The sequence below is a fragment of the Microcaecilia unicolor genome, chromosome 6 (genome assembly GCF_901765095.1).
Source record: "Microcaecilia unicolor chromosome 6, aMicUni1.1, whole genome shotgun sequence".
NCBI lineage: Eukaryota > Metazoa > Chordata > Amphibia > Gymnophiona > Siphonopidae > Microcaecilia > Microcaecilia unicolor.
This window is the reverse complement of record NC_044036.1, coordinates 239293811-239308614: the sequence shown is the minus strand read 5'-3', so window position 1 is coordinate 239308614 and position 14804 is coordinate 239293811. Positions and strand designations below refer to the sequence as shown.

At 40.5% G+C, this 14804-nt stretch overlaps 1 protein-coding gene across 1 annotated transcript in view; it reads left to right on the top strand.

Moving 5' to 3' along the window:
• The window catches only part of LOC115473106 (lipocalin-like), a 91750-nt gene extending 78382 nt beyond the window's left edge, over positions 1–13368 (top strand). The window contains exons 7-10 of the mRNA XM_030207768.1: positions 2141–2242; positions 4483–4584; positions 11111–11130; positions 12996–13368. Of these exons, the coding sequence (XP_030063628.1) occupies positions 2141–2242; positions 4483–4584; positions 11111–11130 (224 nt within the window). The 3' untranslated portion in view covers positions 12996–13368. The remainder of the gene's footprint in view (positions 1–2140; positions 2243–4482; positions 4585–11110; positions 11131–12995) is intronic.
• Positions 13369–14804: the final 1436 nt, after the last annotated feature.

Below are 14804 nucleotides of genomic sequence, written 5' to 3'. Positions count from 1 at the left end.
AAAACAGGTGTAGACCAAAACATCTTGATTTTAGTTCTGGACATTTTTGTTTTGTTCCATTATGGCTGTAAAACATCCAAGTGTTAGGCATGCCCTAATCCCACCTCAGAAACCCCCTCACATGCCCACTTGTGATTTGGACACACTGCAGACAAATTGCATAGATAAACATCTGCAACATTGGTTTCGAAAATACCAATTCGGATGTTTTGAGAAGAAAAACATCCAAATGGTGCTCTATGACACTTTTTGGACGTTTTTCTCTTTTTGAGCTTCCATGTGTCCTATTAACTATTTAAGAACATTGTATGGCATGCTTACAATACACTCAGTAAATTAATACCTTACCATAAGTACTAGCCTGGATTTAAAGGTGGATTTTTTTTGCCAATACCAGATCAGTTGTGTGAATTAGATTGATAGTACCATCAAATACCTTTCAGCACAGGTAGAAATGAAATCATTTATGCTACCTTTACCACAGATGTTCAATAGTTTTTTTCATCCCAAGCTATTTTGCTGATCATTAAAGACCCTAAATATCCGGGGATCTGCTCCAAGAAAAAATTAGCCGAGTATTGGGATGGGAACCCCTTAATGAGAAATCACAGATAGACAAAAAGTGATAAGGGGCTACGGTGAAGTCAGTATAATAAAGGGATCTGATACAGAACTATAGCATCTTTAAATAGCACATTGGCACTTGGGAGATACCAAGAGTGTCACAAATAGAAAACTCCTGGCTGGTTGCTCTCTAGGACATTCTTTGTTATGTAACCAAAATGGATGAATTAGGTTCTGCAAGAGTAAATAGCATTTTACAACACTGGCACCATCATAGATTGCATTTACAGTGGACAACAGGCTTTTTTTGCATGATCACCAGCCCAGCAGGGGCAAATGATTGAAGTCCTCAATGATAGCACCTGGGAGCCTAGTAATGCCAGATGATTAGCATTTCACTGTAATTGAATGCAAAAGTTTCTCTCATAACTGACTTTATACAAAACAAAGATTACTAAACATAGTACATAGTAAACATAGTAGATGACGGCAGAAAAAGACCTGCACGGTCCATCCAGTCTGCCCAAGAAGATAAATTCATATGTGCTACTTTTTTATTTGTACTGTCCTCTTCAGTGCACAGACCGTATAAGTCTGGCCAGCCCTATCCCCGCCTCCCAACCACCAGCTGTGGCACAGACCCTATAAGTCTGCCCAGCACTATCCCTGCCGCCCAACCACCAGCTCCGGCACAGACCGTATAAGTCTGCCCAGCACTAGCCCCGCCTCCCAACCACCAGCTCTGCTATATAATATACTACAATCTTGCACATTCCTGAAACTGTATTTCCTTTTTAAATTTTTTGCCCTTCCTCAAGGCATCCTTCTTCAGTGCTTAAGGCTAGTGTCATCTGGAGCCACTACCCACAACCTCCAGGACTTTTCAGGCTTTCTGCCACTTTCCTTCCCATACACATGAGCCACAAAGAACATGTTGCAGCTCTCTTCACAGCCATTGCAATGTTCCTTTTTGAGTTCACAAGGTGTCATTGTAGACTCATATGTGTAATACTTAATAAACTTTCTGATGTTAAAATATGTACAGTGCACCCTTAGTATCAATATTTTCCAAACACACCAAGAGTTCATTAAATATACACCAGCTGATATTCAGTCAGCTGTGGTCAGAGTTTTCTGTCCACCGGCAACTGTATTCCCAGATGTCCGGGCACTGGCATTGAAAATCCAGTTGTGTGTTGCTGGTTAAAACTTATGTGGTTAAGTGCATTATTCAGCTCTTAATCTCACATAAAGACAGGTCTGCTTTTTATGCAGTCCGTTTTATGCAGTTATCTTATGTGGTTATGGGCTGAATATAAATTCTGACTCCGCTCCTGGAACACCCAGAAGTTAGCGGTTTCAATTTAGGCCCTAACTGTGGATATTCAGCAGCCCTAATCAGGCCTTTTAAATATCTTTGAATATTGTTTCATTTTGTTCCTTTTTTAGTGAAAAAGTAGATTTTGTATCTGTTTGGAAATCCATTTGCTAAGTTTTCCACATTCTGTGAAAATAAGAGCTTTGTCCCCAGATGAACTTTACTATTACAGCTATGACATTGTTTTCTTTGATTTAGATAATGGGATGAACGGCAACATGGGAGTGCTGGAAACAGACTATAAAACGTATTGCTTTGTGATGCAGATGGATCAGGGAATCATCACAACGACCGTCTTTGGTACGTGTTACAAAGGAATAATTTGTGTTACATTACTAGAGTGAATAATGCTGTACCTTCCATCTGAGTTTCAGACATATTTACTGTCATGCTCTTGAAACTCAGGCTTGAATGCGTCTCAAAGTCTCCGAAAGAGGTGTTAGAGGCAAGCTAAGTTCTAGCTGATGGAAAGGGGTCTTATTATGCAGCTGTATGTCACTGCCTGAACATGAGGTGGACTCATCTCCATGGGATGTCTCTCTAGCTTAGAGTCTGAAGGTCTGGTCTGATCTTTGCAGTCCTGCCTAGCTACAGGGGATCCCCATGGTCCAGCATCTCTTCCCCTTCCCCCAGGTTCAATATCCACCTTCTGTGGCCATTCCCGGAGCTTTCCCTCTGCTGCAACTTCCTATTTACCTGGGCAGAACATGGCAAAAGCAAAACTCCGGAACTGGCTACTGACTGTGTATCAGAATAGCTGCTGCTGCTAGCAACCCAACTACTGTAAAGCAAGATACATTTGAAGGAAGACCATACTCATTCTTGGAACACTTACATGGCGTTTGTTTCACATTTATAGCGTAGGTTCTACAGAGGCAACTTTGCTATCTCTGCTCAGCACCATCAAAAACCTGTAACTGATAAGTCTGAAACACTTGTGAAAGTCAAACAGGGATGAAATGGTGGCAAAAAGAAAAATTTTGTCCATTTTGCAGAGTTGTGTACTTGAAAAAACATGGGTAATGATAATGACATTTCCCATGTCATTTCATATTGTTTTTAAACTGAAATGACAGGAAAGAACCTGAAATTTTGTTTTTCTTTTCCTGTGCCATTAATAATACACCACCATTGTGCCCTATTTATCGACATATGAATATAAGAACTGCCCTACTGGGTCAGACCAAAGATATCCTGTTCCCAACCATGGCCACTCCAGATCACAAATATCTGACAGGATCCCAAAAGTAGCAAGATTCCATGTTTCTGACCCCCAGGCATAAGTAGTGGCTTTCCTCAGGTCTACCTTAATAACAATTTATGGACTTTTCTTCTAGAAATCTATTCAAAACTTTTTTAAACCCAGATACACTAACTGCTTTTACCACATTCTCCAGCATTATTGAGCAACAGTGCACACTATTGAAGACTTTGCCTCTGAAAGGAAAAAAATAAATGAAAAATCCTAGAAATGACATGGGAAACTAAACAAAATTAAAAATTTTGCCTTGTGCACCATACCATTTTGTTTTAAATATATTCATATACTACCACCTATCCATGAGTTCACTGTTTACTCTCTACCTACTTATGTATATTTTCTAAAAAGTTTATATACTGCCTTACTGACAATCATCCAAGGTGGTTTATCAAATAGACATCATCCCCCTGAGTCTGTAAAGATCGCCAAAAATTGCGCACAAAAATTTAGGCTTGTTCCAGATTTGTGCACACAATTTAATTGAATAGCAATTAGTGCCAATAATTGGCTTTTTAGCAAGTAGTTATTGACACTAATTAAATTTAATTAGGACCAAAATGTGTAAAGTTAGGTGCAGGATCAGTGTCTAAAATGTACATGTGTTCCAAAAAAGAGGGCACAGAAATGGGGGGGGGGGGGGGGGGGGGGGGGGTCGTCATGGGCATTTCAGGTTGGAATGGGTGCTTGGCTTCCAGTTACATGCATAATTACAGAATAATGGTGCTCTACACGTAAATCTAGGCTCAGGCATTTGCCCCACATTTTCATTGGTGCAAATAGCCGCACCTAAATTCACATGTGACTGTCCATTTAAGTGTGTATTCTATATAAACCATGCCAAGCTTTAGGCGCGGCTTATATAATACCACTTAAGTGGGTTTTTTCGTGCTGATTTTTTAGGCACCATTTATAGAATTAACCCTCATATTACCCACCACATATCGCCCTTTTCATAAGCTGTCACCTCACCCAACTTAATCCAAGTAGGTTGATTCGGTCTTTTTTGTCTATCTTCACTGGATGCCCAGAAGAGAGGAGCTGGCATTCTAATTTTCCTAACAGTAAGTTTACAATTACAATGAGTCCACATGTGCAATGAAATAAATCAGTGCTGCATCAGTCTCTTCAGGTTGGCAGGAGTGAGGTGACAACCCTACTTCCATTCTGAATGTCTCTTATCCAATTTGTTTTCCATATCTTCTTTACTGCTGCACTCATCTTTCCTTTTGTGTATTAAAATACAGATTTGACTAACTTTGATTCTGACCTTTAACTTTAGGAAGAAGCCCTGATGTGAGTTCTGAAATCCTGGAGAAATACAGGGATTTAATTTTGTCCAGGAATCTCACTGAAGATGACGTTGTTATGGTTCCTGCAAAAGGTAAGACTGTATGTGATTGACTACCTCTGAGAGTTTTGAGAAACCATTAAAAGAGAATTGAATGTGTTAGGACAGTTCCTGCCACCATTATCACCCTGCAAGACAGTGACACAGATTCAGTGCTTGCTCCAATAACCAGGAATCAGGGCTGGTATTAGACATTCAGGGAGCCAGGGCAGAAACCATGGAGAGGGCCTAAAAGCTGGCCTTCAGCCTATGCCTCCATTAACATGAGGCAGGTTTGGGGCCCCATGTAGTATGGGGGCCCAGGGCAATTGCCTTATTGGTTTGTTTATTTATTAAGACTTATTTACCCCCTTTTTGAAGGCATTCACTCAAGGCAGTGTACAAGAATAAATCAAACATTAAGCAACATTGCCACCCCCTAATGCTGGCCCTGCTTGGAATTGAAGTGGGCTCATCAGCAATATTTCTCAGGATATTACCCTGCATATTCAGTCACCAGAGGGCGGGGTAACAATAGACTAGTGTTTAGGTAGCTGATAACTCCCCCCCCCCCCCCCACACCCATAGGCAGAATTATGGCATTTATGCACATATGTGCACATGTATTTGAGTAAATGCCATCATTCTAAACATTTATGCATGTAAAAGGTGCATAATTGTTAGCAGCTATGTTATAGAATTGCCTCCCATAATGCTGTTTGGAATTCTGGGATTCACAGTCCTGCATTTATGATTATTTAAACAAGTCAAAATGTACAAGCACAAGAGTTAGCATAAACTTCCCCAGGGTGGGTCAGTGACTCATTGGCAATTGCTGTTTGTTATCACTCAGAATATTTGGGTTCAGTTCTAGATCAGAGCTCCATAACATGGGTAAGGTTGCCAACTGCCTTCAGCTTCACCTGACAGGATTGATCTAGTCCTGGGTTTACTCCATTCCATGCATGGACTTGTAGTTCTGATTTCTCCATTTAATTCCCTAAGAAAAGCAAAACATTTCATATTTTAAATTTATTTAATATACCACTAATTAAAAATAATATCTAGGCAGTTTACATAAAATTAGGGCTGCATTTCAATCGCAGTTAATTCTGCGATTATTTAAAAAAAAAAAAAAAAGTTAGCATGTTGCAACATCTCCTGTCTCCTCCAAACATCTCTTCTACTCTCTTCCATCCCAACCCACATCCTCAGCACGCGATCTGGCATCTTTCTAGCTGCCCGTGATACATCATCCCCCTTCCTGTGCTGGTCTACCTTAAAGGTGGTCTTCTGTAGATTCCTGGCAGCAGAAGCATTGTACATATGCTATGTGCAACTTGGTCCAAAGTTTTTCCTTTGACTTGTCCTGCCCATGCAAAAACAGAAAGTGATATCAGAGTAGGCAAGACAAACCAGAGGGAAAGCTTTGGAGCAAACAGAAAGGGAATGGGACTTGATATACCATTTTTCTGTGGTTACAATCAAAGTGGTTTACATATTATATACATGTACTTATTTTGTACCTGGGGCAGTGGTGGGTTACGTGACTTGCCCAGTCACAAGGAGCTGCAGTGGAAATATATCCCAGTTCCCCAGGTTCTCAGGCCATTGCACTAACCATTAGGCTACTTCTCCACTCCAGGCTGCAGACAACACTGCTGCTGCAGGGGACCAACAGAAGATCTCCTTTAAGATAGATCGGCAGGGTGGGGGATTGAGGGGGGGGGGGGGGGGACAGATGCCAAACCTCAGGTGAGGGGAAGGGCGTGAGCTACCTTCCCATGAGCAGAACGGGAGGGGCTGCCAGTGGAAGCTATGGCCAAGGCGGTGAGCTCCAGCAGTCACAAGATGAGCTTGCTGCAGCTAACCACCAAGTTTGTGTTGCTGCTTATGAGGGTGGAGGGGGGTGGAAAGATGATGGACAAAAGGATGGAAGAAGAGAGAGAGATATAGATAATAGGCCGTTGGAAAGAAAGATAGATAATGAACCTGGGGGAGGAGGAGAGGGAGAGAAGAAAGAGAATGGGAGAGATGTTACTACTACTAGTACAACTACTTATCATTTCTAAAGCGCTACTAGACGTACGCAGCGCTGTACACTTGAACATGAAGAGACAGTCCCTGCTCGACAGAGCTTACAATCTAATTAGGACAGACAAACAGGACAAACAAGAGATAAAGGAATATTAAAATGAGGATGATAAAATAAGGGTTCTGAACAAGTGACTAAGGGTTAGGAGTTAAAAGCAGCATCAAAAAGGTGGGCTTTTAGCCTAGATTTGAAGACAGCCAGAGATGGAGCTTGATACCGGCTCAGGAAGTCTATTCCAGGCATATGGTGCAGCAAGATAAAAGGAACGGAGTCTGGAGTTAGCGGTGGAGGAGAAGGGTGCAGATAAGAGAGATTTACCTAGTGAACGGAATTCCCGGGGAGGAATCTATGGAGAGATGAGAGTGGAGAGGTACTGAGGAGCTGCATAGTGAATGCACTTATAGGTCAATAAGAGGAGTTTGAACTGTATGCGGAAACGGATAGGAAGCCGGTGAAGTGACTTGAGGAGAGGGCTAATATGAGCATAACGACACTGGTGGAATATTAGTCGTGCAGCGGAATTTTGAACAGATTGGAGAGGAGAGAGATGGCTAAGTGGGAGACCTGTGAGAAGGAACTTGCAATAGTCTAAGCGAGAGGTGATAAGAGTATGGATGAGGGTTCTGGTAGTATGCTCAGAAAGGAAAGGGCGAATTTTGCTGATATTATAGAGAAAGAAACGACAGGTTTTAGTAGTGTGCTGAATATGTGCAGAGAAGGAGAGGGAGGAATCAAAGATGACCCCAAGGTTACGAGCTGATGAGACAGGAAGGGGATGAGTGTTATCCACAGAAATAGAGAATGGGTGAGGAGGAGAGGTTGGTTTAGGGGGAAAGATAAGAAGTTCTGTCTTGGTCATGTTTAGTTTCAGATGGCACTGAGACATCCAGGCATCAATGTTGGATCTGGGGGTGGGAAGGAGGGAGATTACCACTCCTTTAGGGAAGGGAAGAGGGATGGGATTTAATATACCGCTTTTCTGTGGTTACAACCAAAGTGGTTTACATACTAAATTCAGGTACTTATTTTGTACCTGAGGCAATGGAGCGTTAAGTGAGTTGCCCAGTCACAAGGAGCTGCAGTGGGGGGAAATAAATACATAAAAATACATAAAATACCTTTAATTGTTTGATTAATCAGAATCATAAAATTTTAATCACACAATTAATCGCGATTAAAAATTTAAATTGAAATGCGGCCCTACATAAAATAAATAAATTAGAAGGTGGGAATTAAGATAGGAGAAGGGTAGTTAGTGGGGTCCCTCAGGGGTCTGTGCTGGGACCGCAGCTTTTTAACATATTTATAAATTACCTTGAGATGGGAGTAACTAGTGAGGTAATTAAATTCGCAGATGACACAAAGTTATCCAGGGTCGTCTCGTCGCGGGAGGAGTGTGAAAGATTACAAGAGGACCTCGTGAGACTGGGGGATTGGGCGTCCAAATGGCAGATGAAGTTCAACATTGACAAGTGCAAAGTAATGCACTTGGGAAGGAGGAACCCGAATTACGGCTATGTCATGCAAGGTTCCGCTTTAGGAGTTACGGACCGAGAAAGGGATCTGGGAGTCATCGTGGATAGAACGTTGAAATCTTCCGCTCAATGTGCTGCGTCGGCTGATAAGGCGAACAGAATGTTGAGTATTATTAGAAAAGGGATGGAAAACAAGCATGAGGATGTTATAATGCCATTATATCGCTCCATGGTGCGACCATACCTGGAGTATTGTGTTCAGTTCTGGTCGCCTCGTCTCAAAAAAGATATAAAGGAATTGGAGAAGGTGCAGAGAAGGGCGACAAAAATGATAAAAGGGATGGGACGACTACCTTATGAGGAGAGGTTAAGATGGCTAGGACTCTTTAGCCTGGAGAACAGGTGGCTGAAGGGTGATATGATAGAGGTCTACAAAATAATGAGTGGGGTAGAGCGGACAGATGTGAAGCGTTTGTTTATGCTTTCTAACAATAATAGAACTAGGGGACACAAGATGAAATTAGAATGTGGTAGGTTTAAAACAAATTGAAGAAAGTTTTTCTTTACTCAGCGTGTGGTTAGACTCTGGAACTCATTGCCGGAGAAGGTAGTGACGGTAGCTGGCCTTGCTGAGTTTAAAGGGGGTCTGGACAGATTCCTGAAGGAAAAGTCCATTGATCGTTATTAAATTCTGGGTTTTTGCTAGGTTCTTGGGGCCTGGATTGGCCGCTGTCGGAGACAAAGTGCTGGGCTTGATGGACCTTTGGTCTTTTCCCAGCGTGGCAGTGCTTATGTACTTATGAACAAGAGGAATTCTAGGTTTTATGATGTTTCTACCCCACATTTTTCCCAAGAAAGCTCAGGTTCAATGCAGCTTACACAACAAATTAAGAAGAAGCATTACAAGACAATTAATATTAATACAAGAACACAACTATTTAAAAAAAATGTCTTTTCATATTAACTGAACACCGATTTAAAGAAGTGGGCTTTAAGTAAACTTCTAAACAACATATAACCAACTGAGTGTCTGATATACATGTATAGAATGTTTGTGCATTTGGGAAGCTTGCCAGGTGCCCTTGACCTGGATTGGCCGCTGTCGGGGACAGGATGCTGGGCTTGATAAGCCTTTGGTCTTTTCCCAGTATGGCATTACTTATGTACTTATGTAAATTAACATTATGGATAGTTTTGTAGGTTAAGTATTTACAACTTGGGAAATGTAATATGAGATATTCTATAGATGATGAGGTGGCATTTTGTGGTGATAACTTAATGAGAACTATCATATAAGATGGTAAAATACTATAAAGAATCTGATGAACAAGAACACAGAGCTTAAATGAAATTCTTTCGTTGATAGGTAACCAATGTAGATCCTTAAGAAGAGGAGATGCTTTAACGTAACACAGCGATCTATATATAAGGCAGGCAGCCATGTTTTGTGCAGTTTGTAGTTTTCTTAGGAGACACCGCTTAATACCTGCATAAATTGAATTGCAATAGTCCAATGTAGTTAAGACTAACAAATGAACTAATGTGCAAAGAGGAATGGGAGTTGATATACCGCTTTTCTGTGGTTTGTGCAACTACATTCAAGGTATGTAGAGGTACTTATTTGTACCTGGGGCAATGGAAAGTTAAGTGACTTGCTCAGAGTCATAAGCAGCTGCAGTGGAAATCAAACCAAGTTTTCCAGGATCAAAGTCCACTGCACTAATCACTAGGCTACTCCTCCACTCTGATCTTGAAAAGAATGGTCTCAATCTTTAAGGTTACATAATTTAAAATATATAGAGAGTGGGGGTGTATGAGGGAGATATAATTACTCTAAACCACATAAGGAAGAGAGGTCAAGAACCAGAAATAGACAATAACCACCCTGATTTACTAAGTTGCACTTTGAATAGGCTGTGTCGGCATTGCCGTGCAACTTAGTAAACAGGGGAGCAACTCTGCTGGGTAAACATGGAGCCAGCTGGCAACCCTGGCCCTGGGCATGCCAGCTAGAGATGCTGTAGAGGTAGATTTCCTATTGGTCAATGATGGCATCTACTGATTGGACTAAGCCTTGTGCATGACTCCCAGCTGCAGAATGTCAGTGCAGTGCAGAGGCTACAAATAGTGAGATATGAATAAGGGACAATACTCTGATAGTTGTCAGTGATGGCCTATTTCGCCATAGCCTAAGGAGCAAGCTCCAATCGAGTTGGAAGCCCAAGGTAGCAGGAGGAAACAGTTGGGCCAAAACTAAATATTAAAAACTATCCCAAATGCCTTCTATTCTTGGGTCCCTCTGCAGAAATAACAATCTAAGCTTTAAGCAGGTTTAAGAATGCTTTGAACTTGAGTCAACTTGTTTTGGTAGTAACTTACTTTATTTATTGTATTTGATATACCATCATTTGAGAACGTATCATGGTGGTTTACAATTAAATTCAAAATTAGAGAAAAATTAAAAACAATCCAAATGGTTACAACAAGTAGAGGCGTTTAGAAAAATATAAATTGTAGGACTAACAAAATAAAATAATATTGTTTACAGATGGATTTGTTTAAGGACACGTGGCATGGGACTGGAACTAGGGTCTCTGGGTTTTCTCATCACTAAGAGCTACTCTGCCAGCTCTAGTTCACCTTGAGTTAACATCTTAGAACATCTGTTGATAGTCCCCTGTTGCCCTCCAGGGAAGATCTGAAGGAGCTGTTCTCCCTCATCCCCAAACTGCAGAACCAGAGAGAACAGAACACAAATTATAGAGCTGTAAAAATCAGTTTCATGATTTTATGGAGGAATTTCTCAACCAATTCAATCAACTCAGAAATCTGAGAAAATAACAAAAATAATAAAATAAAAAGGATTTGGGGGACACAAGTTTCCTTTTGTGTTCTATCTAGGGCACAAAGAATCTGGTGATTAAAAATACTTGCTTTGGCAAACTGAATATATATTTGCAACTAACTAGACCATTTCATGATGTGTCTCTCTTTCTTTCCATCTCCACAGAGGGCTGCCAACCTGTCTAGGTAAGATAGTATTTTCTGACTGAAGGATTTGGGGGAAGGAAGGGCTCATTTATCCACATTGTACAGTGCTCCACTGATTAATCCCAATAGTTATTCAACCCAGAAGCTTCTAGAAAAGTGTAGGTTGGCAATAATCCCAATTGTTGCAGCCATTAGCACCTCACGGTAAAGTGTTAGTTTCACCCAGGGGCAGCCCAAAGCAATCTGTCACCTGAGGCAGGGATGAAATGGGGCCCTGCCCCCCCCAGTCCAACATTTTTCCACATTCTCTCTGCCAATTCCCTCTCCCCCACCCCCGCAGCCTCGGTCTGGCATTCCCCCCTTCCCTTTCTTTCTTGCTCCCTCAATCCCCTTCCCTCAGCCTACCTTCTTTTTATGTTGTTTTTAAAAGTCAGTGGTGGCAGCAATCCCCATACGCTGCGCCACTTGCATCTCCACTGTATTGCTACCTGCCTCCGAGGAAACAGGAACTTATGTCAGAGAGGCAGTCCACAGTACAGAGGAAATGCAGGTGCCAGCAACAGAGCAGCATATGGGGACCGCTGTCACCATCAACTTTTGAAAAACAAAAAAAGAAGGTAGGCTGGGGAGGGGAGTTGAGGAAGGAAGGGGGAAAGATGCCGCTCCATAAAGAGTGCCACCTAAGGCCCCCGCCTCAGTTGACCTAATGGTAGGGCCCCCACTGGTTTAACCTTGCATAAAATTGCATTGTTTTCAGACAATGGGCTTTAACAAGGAACGAGGCAAACTGGTTGCAATTTTCTGCCAGGTCATGCGAAGCCACAGGCCTGGACCCTATTGTCACTGTCCCCAAACCTTTTAGAACTTGATTCCTTTCCCTATTACAACTGTATTACAACTGGAGTGAAAGGTATCCCTGTCTGCCCCCACCCCACCTTATAGCTTCAATCTTGTCAAGACCCACACACAGGACAAGTTAGAGGCTTCAGGGAATAACTTCAATCTAGTAAGCAATTTATAGCAGAGCTTTGATAGAAATTGGGAAGATATGTATTGGAGAAGTTAGGACTGAGCCCAAGATTTCTTTATAAAGCTTCAAGATGAAGGGGGGGGGGGGGCAGGCATGCGACCAATTTAATAGCTGGATCAGTCAATATATCCCCCTCCTTTTCCTCCTCTATAGTATCAGCATATGCAGAATCCCCCCCCCCCCCCCCCCAACTCTTTTAAATTTAAAAACAATATGGTAAATTTTGACACGGGATTATTCCTATAACTATATAGTTATACATATATTTGGTGGTGATAAATATATTAAGTGCCATCACTGAATATGTATGTTATATTGAAAACTTATATGGCTAGCGACTGAATATTGCCTTTATCTGTATAAATTATCTTCCCATCCCAGACCAGCCTAAATTCTGCTCTGCTTTCCACTGTGAATGTTCCTACAGAAAGTGTTTAAAAACAAACATGATCTGCTAAAATTCCTAGAAATCAAAAGCATCTCAGAGCAGGGTGCAGTACAGCCTCCTCAGGGTTCGATCATTGCCAAGCCTGTTCTATGCACCTGCTAACCAGAGTTGGGGGCTGTGTAGCTGCAACTGGAGACTGCTAGCAGTGATGAAAGAGGCAGGCTCTCTTCCTGTCTTTTTTTTTTTTTAACATTCTTTCGGTTATTCTTCCAGAGGGATATTTTCTCATCCTATACCTAAGGAAAAAGAAATCTTTATTAGATGAGGCCCTTTGTGCTTTGTTTTCTCTCTTTACGGTAGCACTGCAAAGACCTCAGGTCTACAAAGGTTGGACGGTTTCATACTACTGGTTTCCTGCAAAATGAAAGCCTCAACCTAGAGTGTCAGTACCTATCTCTCAAGTAATGCCATGTTTCCTTCTTACAGAGGAAGCCAGCCACCAGTTTGCAAGTTACTTCAAAATATTCCAGCCAGAACAGAAGCTTGAAAAAATGAGCATGCTTTTCCCTTCTATCTTCTTACTTCTCCTCCTTCTATACTTTCCTTCCAGAATATAAAATTATATTTAAATGTTGTAAGACTGGAATAGTACATGTATAAGCATGTATAAGACTTGTGAGCAGAAACATAGAAAGAATGCCTGGACGTGAAATCAGTGTTCACATATTCTAATCCAATATCAAATCTTCAGCTTCCCCTATTAGTTACTAGTTACTGGTAAGTTCCTTGTCTACAAACTTTGACTTACAAAGACCATGGGAACTTTATATAAAATGCAATAAAGAAAAATGTAGCATTCTAACCGTCTAAGGTCTGATTTAATTATGGAGTCTATTCCATGAGCTAGTTTGATTTCAGTGTATTGCTTGCATATGGTATATATTTTTGTTTTACCTAGTATGCAATATGAACTCAAAATAAGTACCCTGCTGTTTACAATGTTAACTAAATTCTTTGATTTTTGGGTAACTAGTAATTGCCATCCTGGTTCCACACTCTATAGAGCAGGATGGAAGGAAAGAGTCCACACTCCGCAGAACAACAAATCAACACACAAACAACAAAGTGATAATCGATGGCAGGAGATTCTTTATTGAGAAATCAAAAGACCCGACATGGACTGTGTTTTGGCTCGAGGGGCTGAGTCAGGGGTCAAATACTATCAAAAACAAAACATGCAAACATTTATGACTGATCAAGGGTAAAAAATTAAAAATGAGAACATTGAAAAATACAACATTAAATAATATTTAAAAAAATTGGTAGACAAATGTTGCGTAGAAACTAAAATGCCACAAACACATGGAATATCAAATGGTTAAAACACATAAATGAACACATAATAACACAATTAATATGCATATATAAAATATTGTACAAACAATAAGCATAACAGCATCAATTTTGCACAAAATATAAGTCTAAAATGAATCCAGTGTACTAATTAATAAATGCAGTATTATAAAAGTAAAAGTGGAATAAAAAAGTCTTAACTAAAAAGTTCTTCACATACATGAATGATTAATCAATAGAAATGTATCACTGAAATCACATCAGTATAGATACAATTTCTCTGACATCCATACAGATGAAAGATATCTACAGGTGAATAAACAATATTTAAAAAGTAGAATAGATAAATGAAACAGGGTGAATGACATACTGCCAAACAAAAACAGCCAAAGTAAATGATACATGAGAGTAGAAAAAGAGGAAGCAAAATTAATGCCACCAGACAAAAATATGTATGTAGAGATATATACAACCAGATTAGAAATAACATGATAGCAACTAAAAGGTATAGAAAGAGAGAACGTGATTGTGTGAAGTGCAAACTCCAGTGAGATTCTCGATATGAGAAATATAACAGGTACACCGTGGAATTATAAAACCAAAATACTACCAAAGAAAGACAGGGAATGCAAAGTGCTAAAATACAAATCATGTGGACAAAAGTTTGATCTAATTCAATAAGAAAAGTGTATACACCTACAAAGTGATGGCAGAGTGAATAACTATGCAGTACAACAAACTTGTCTGCTGGTCACAAATAATATATACCGAATCAGGAAAGCTTAATAATATGCTAGTGTCTGTCCCAAGAAAAGAGAAAGAGCATAAAGTGATTATTTATGCACATGCTAGTGCTATAAAAATGATTAGCACCAAAGAAATATTATATGTAATATATGGACATGTGAACCATAACTTTGTAGGCAGGTGGTGCTAGCAGGA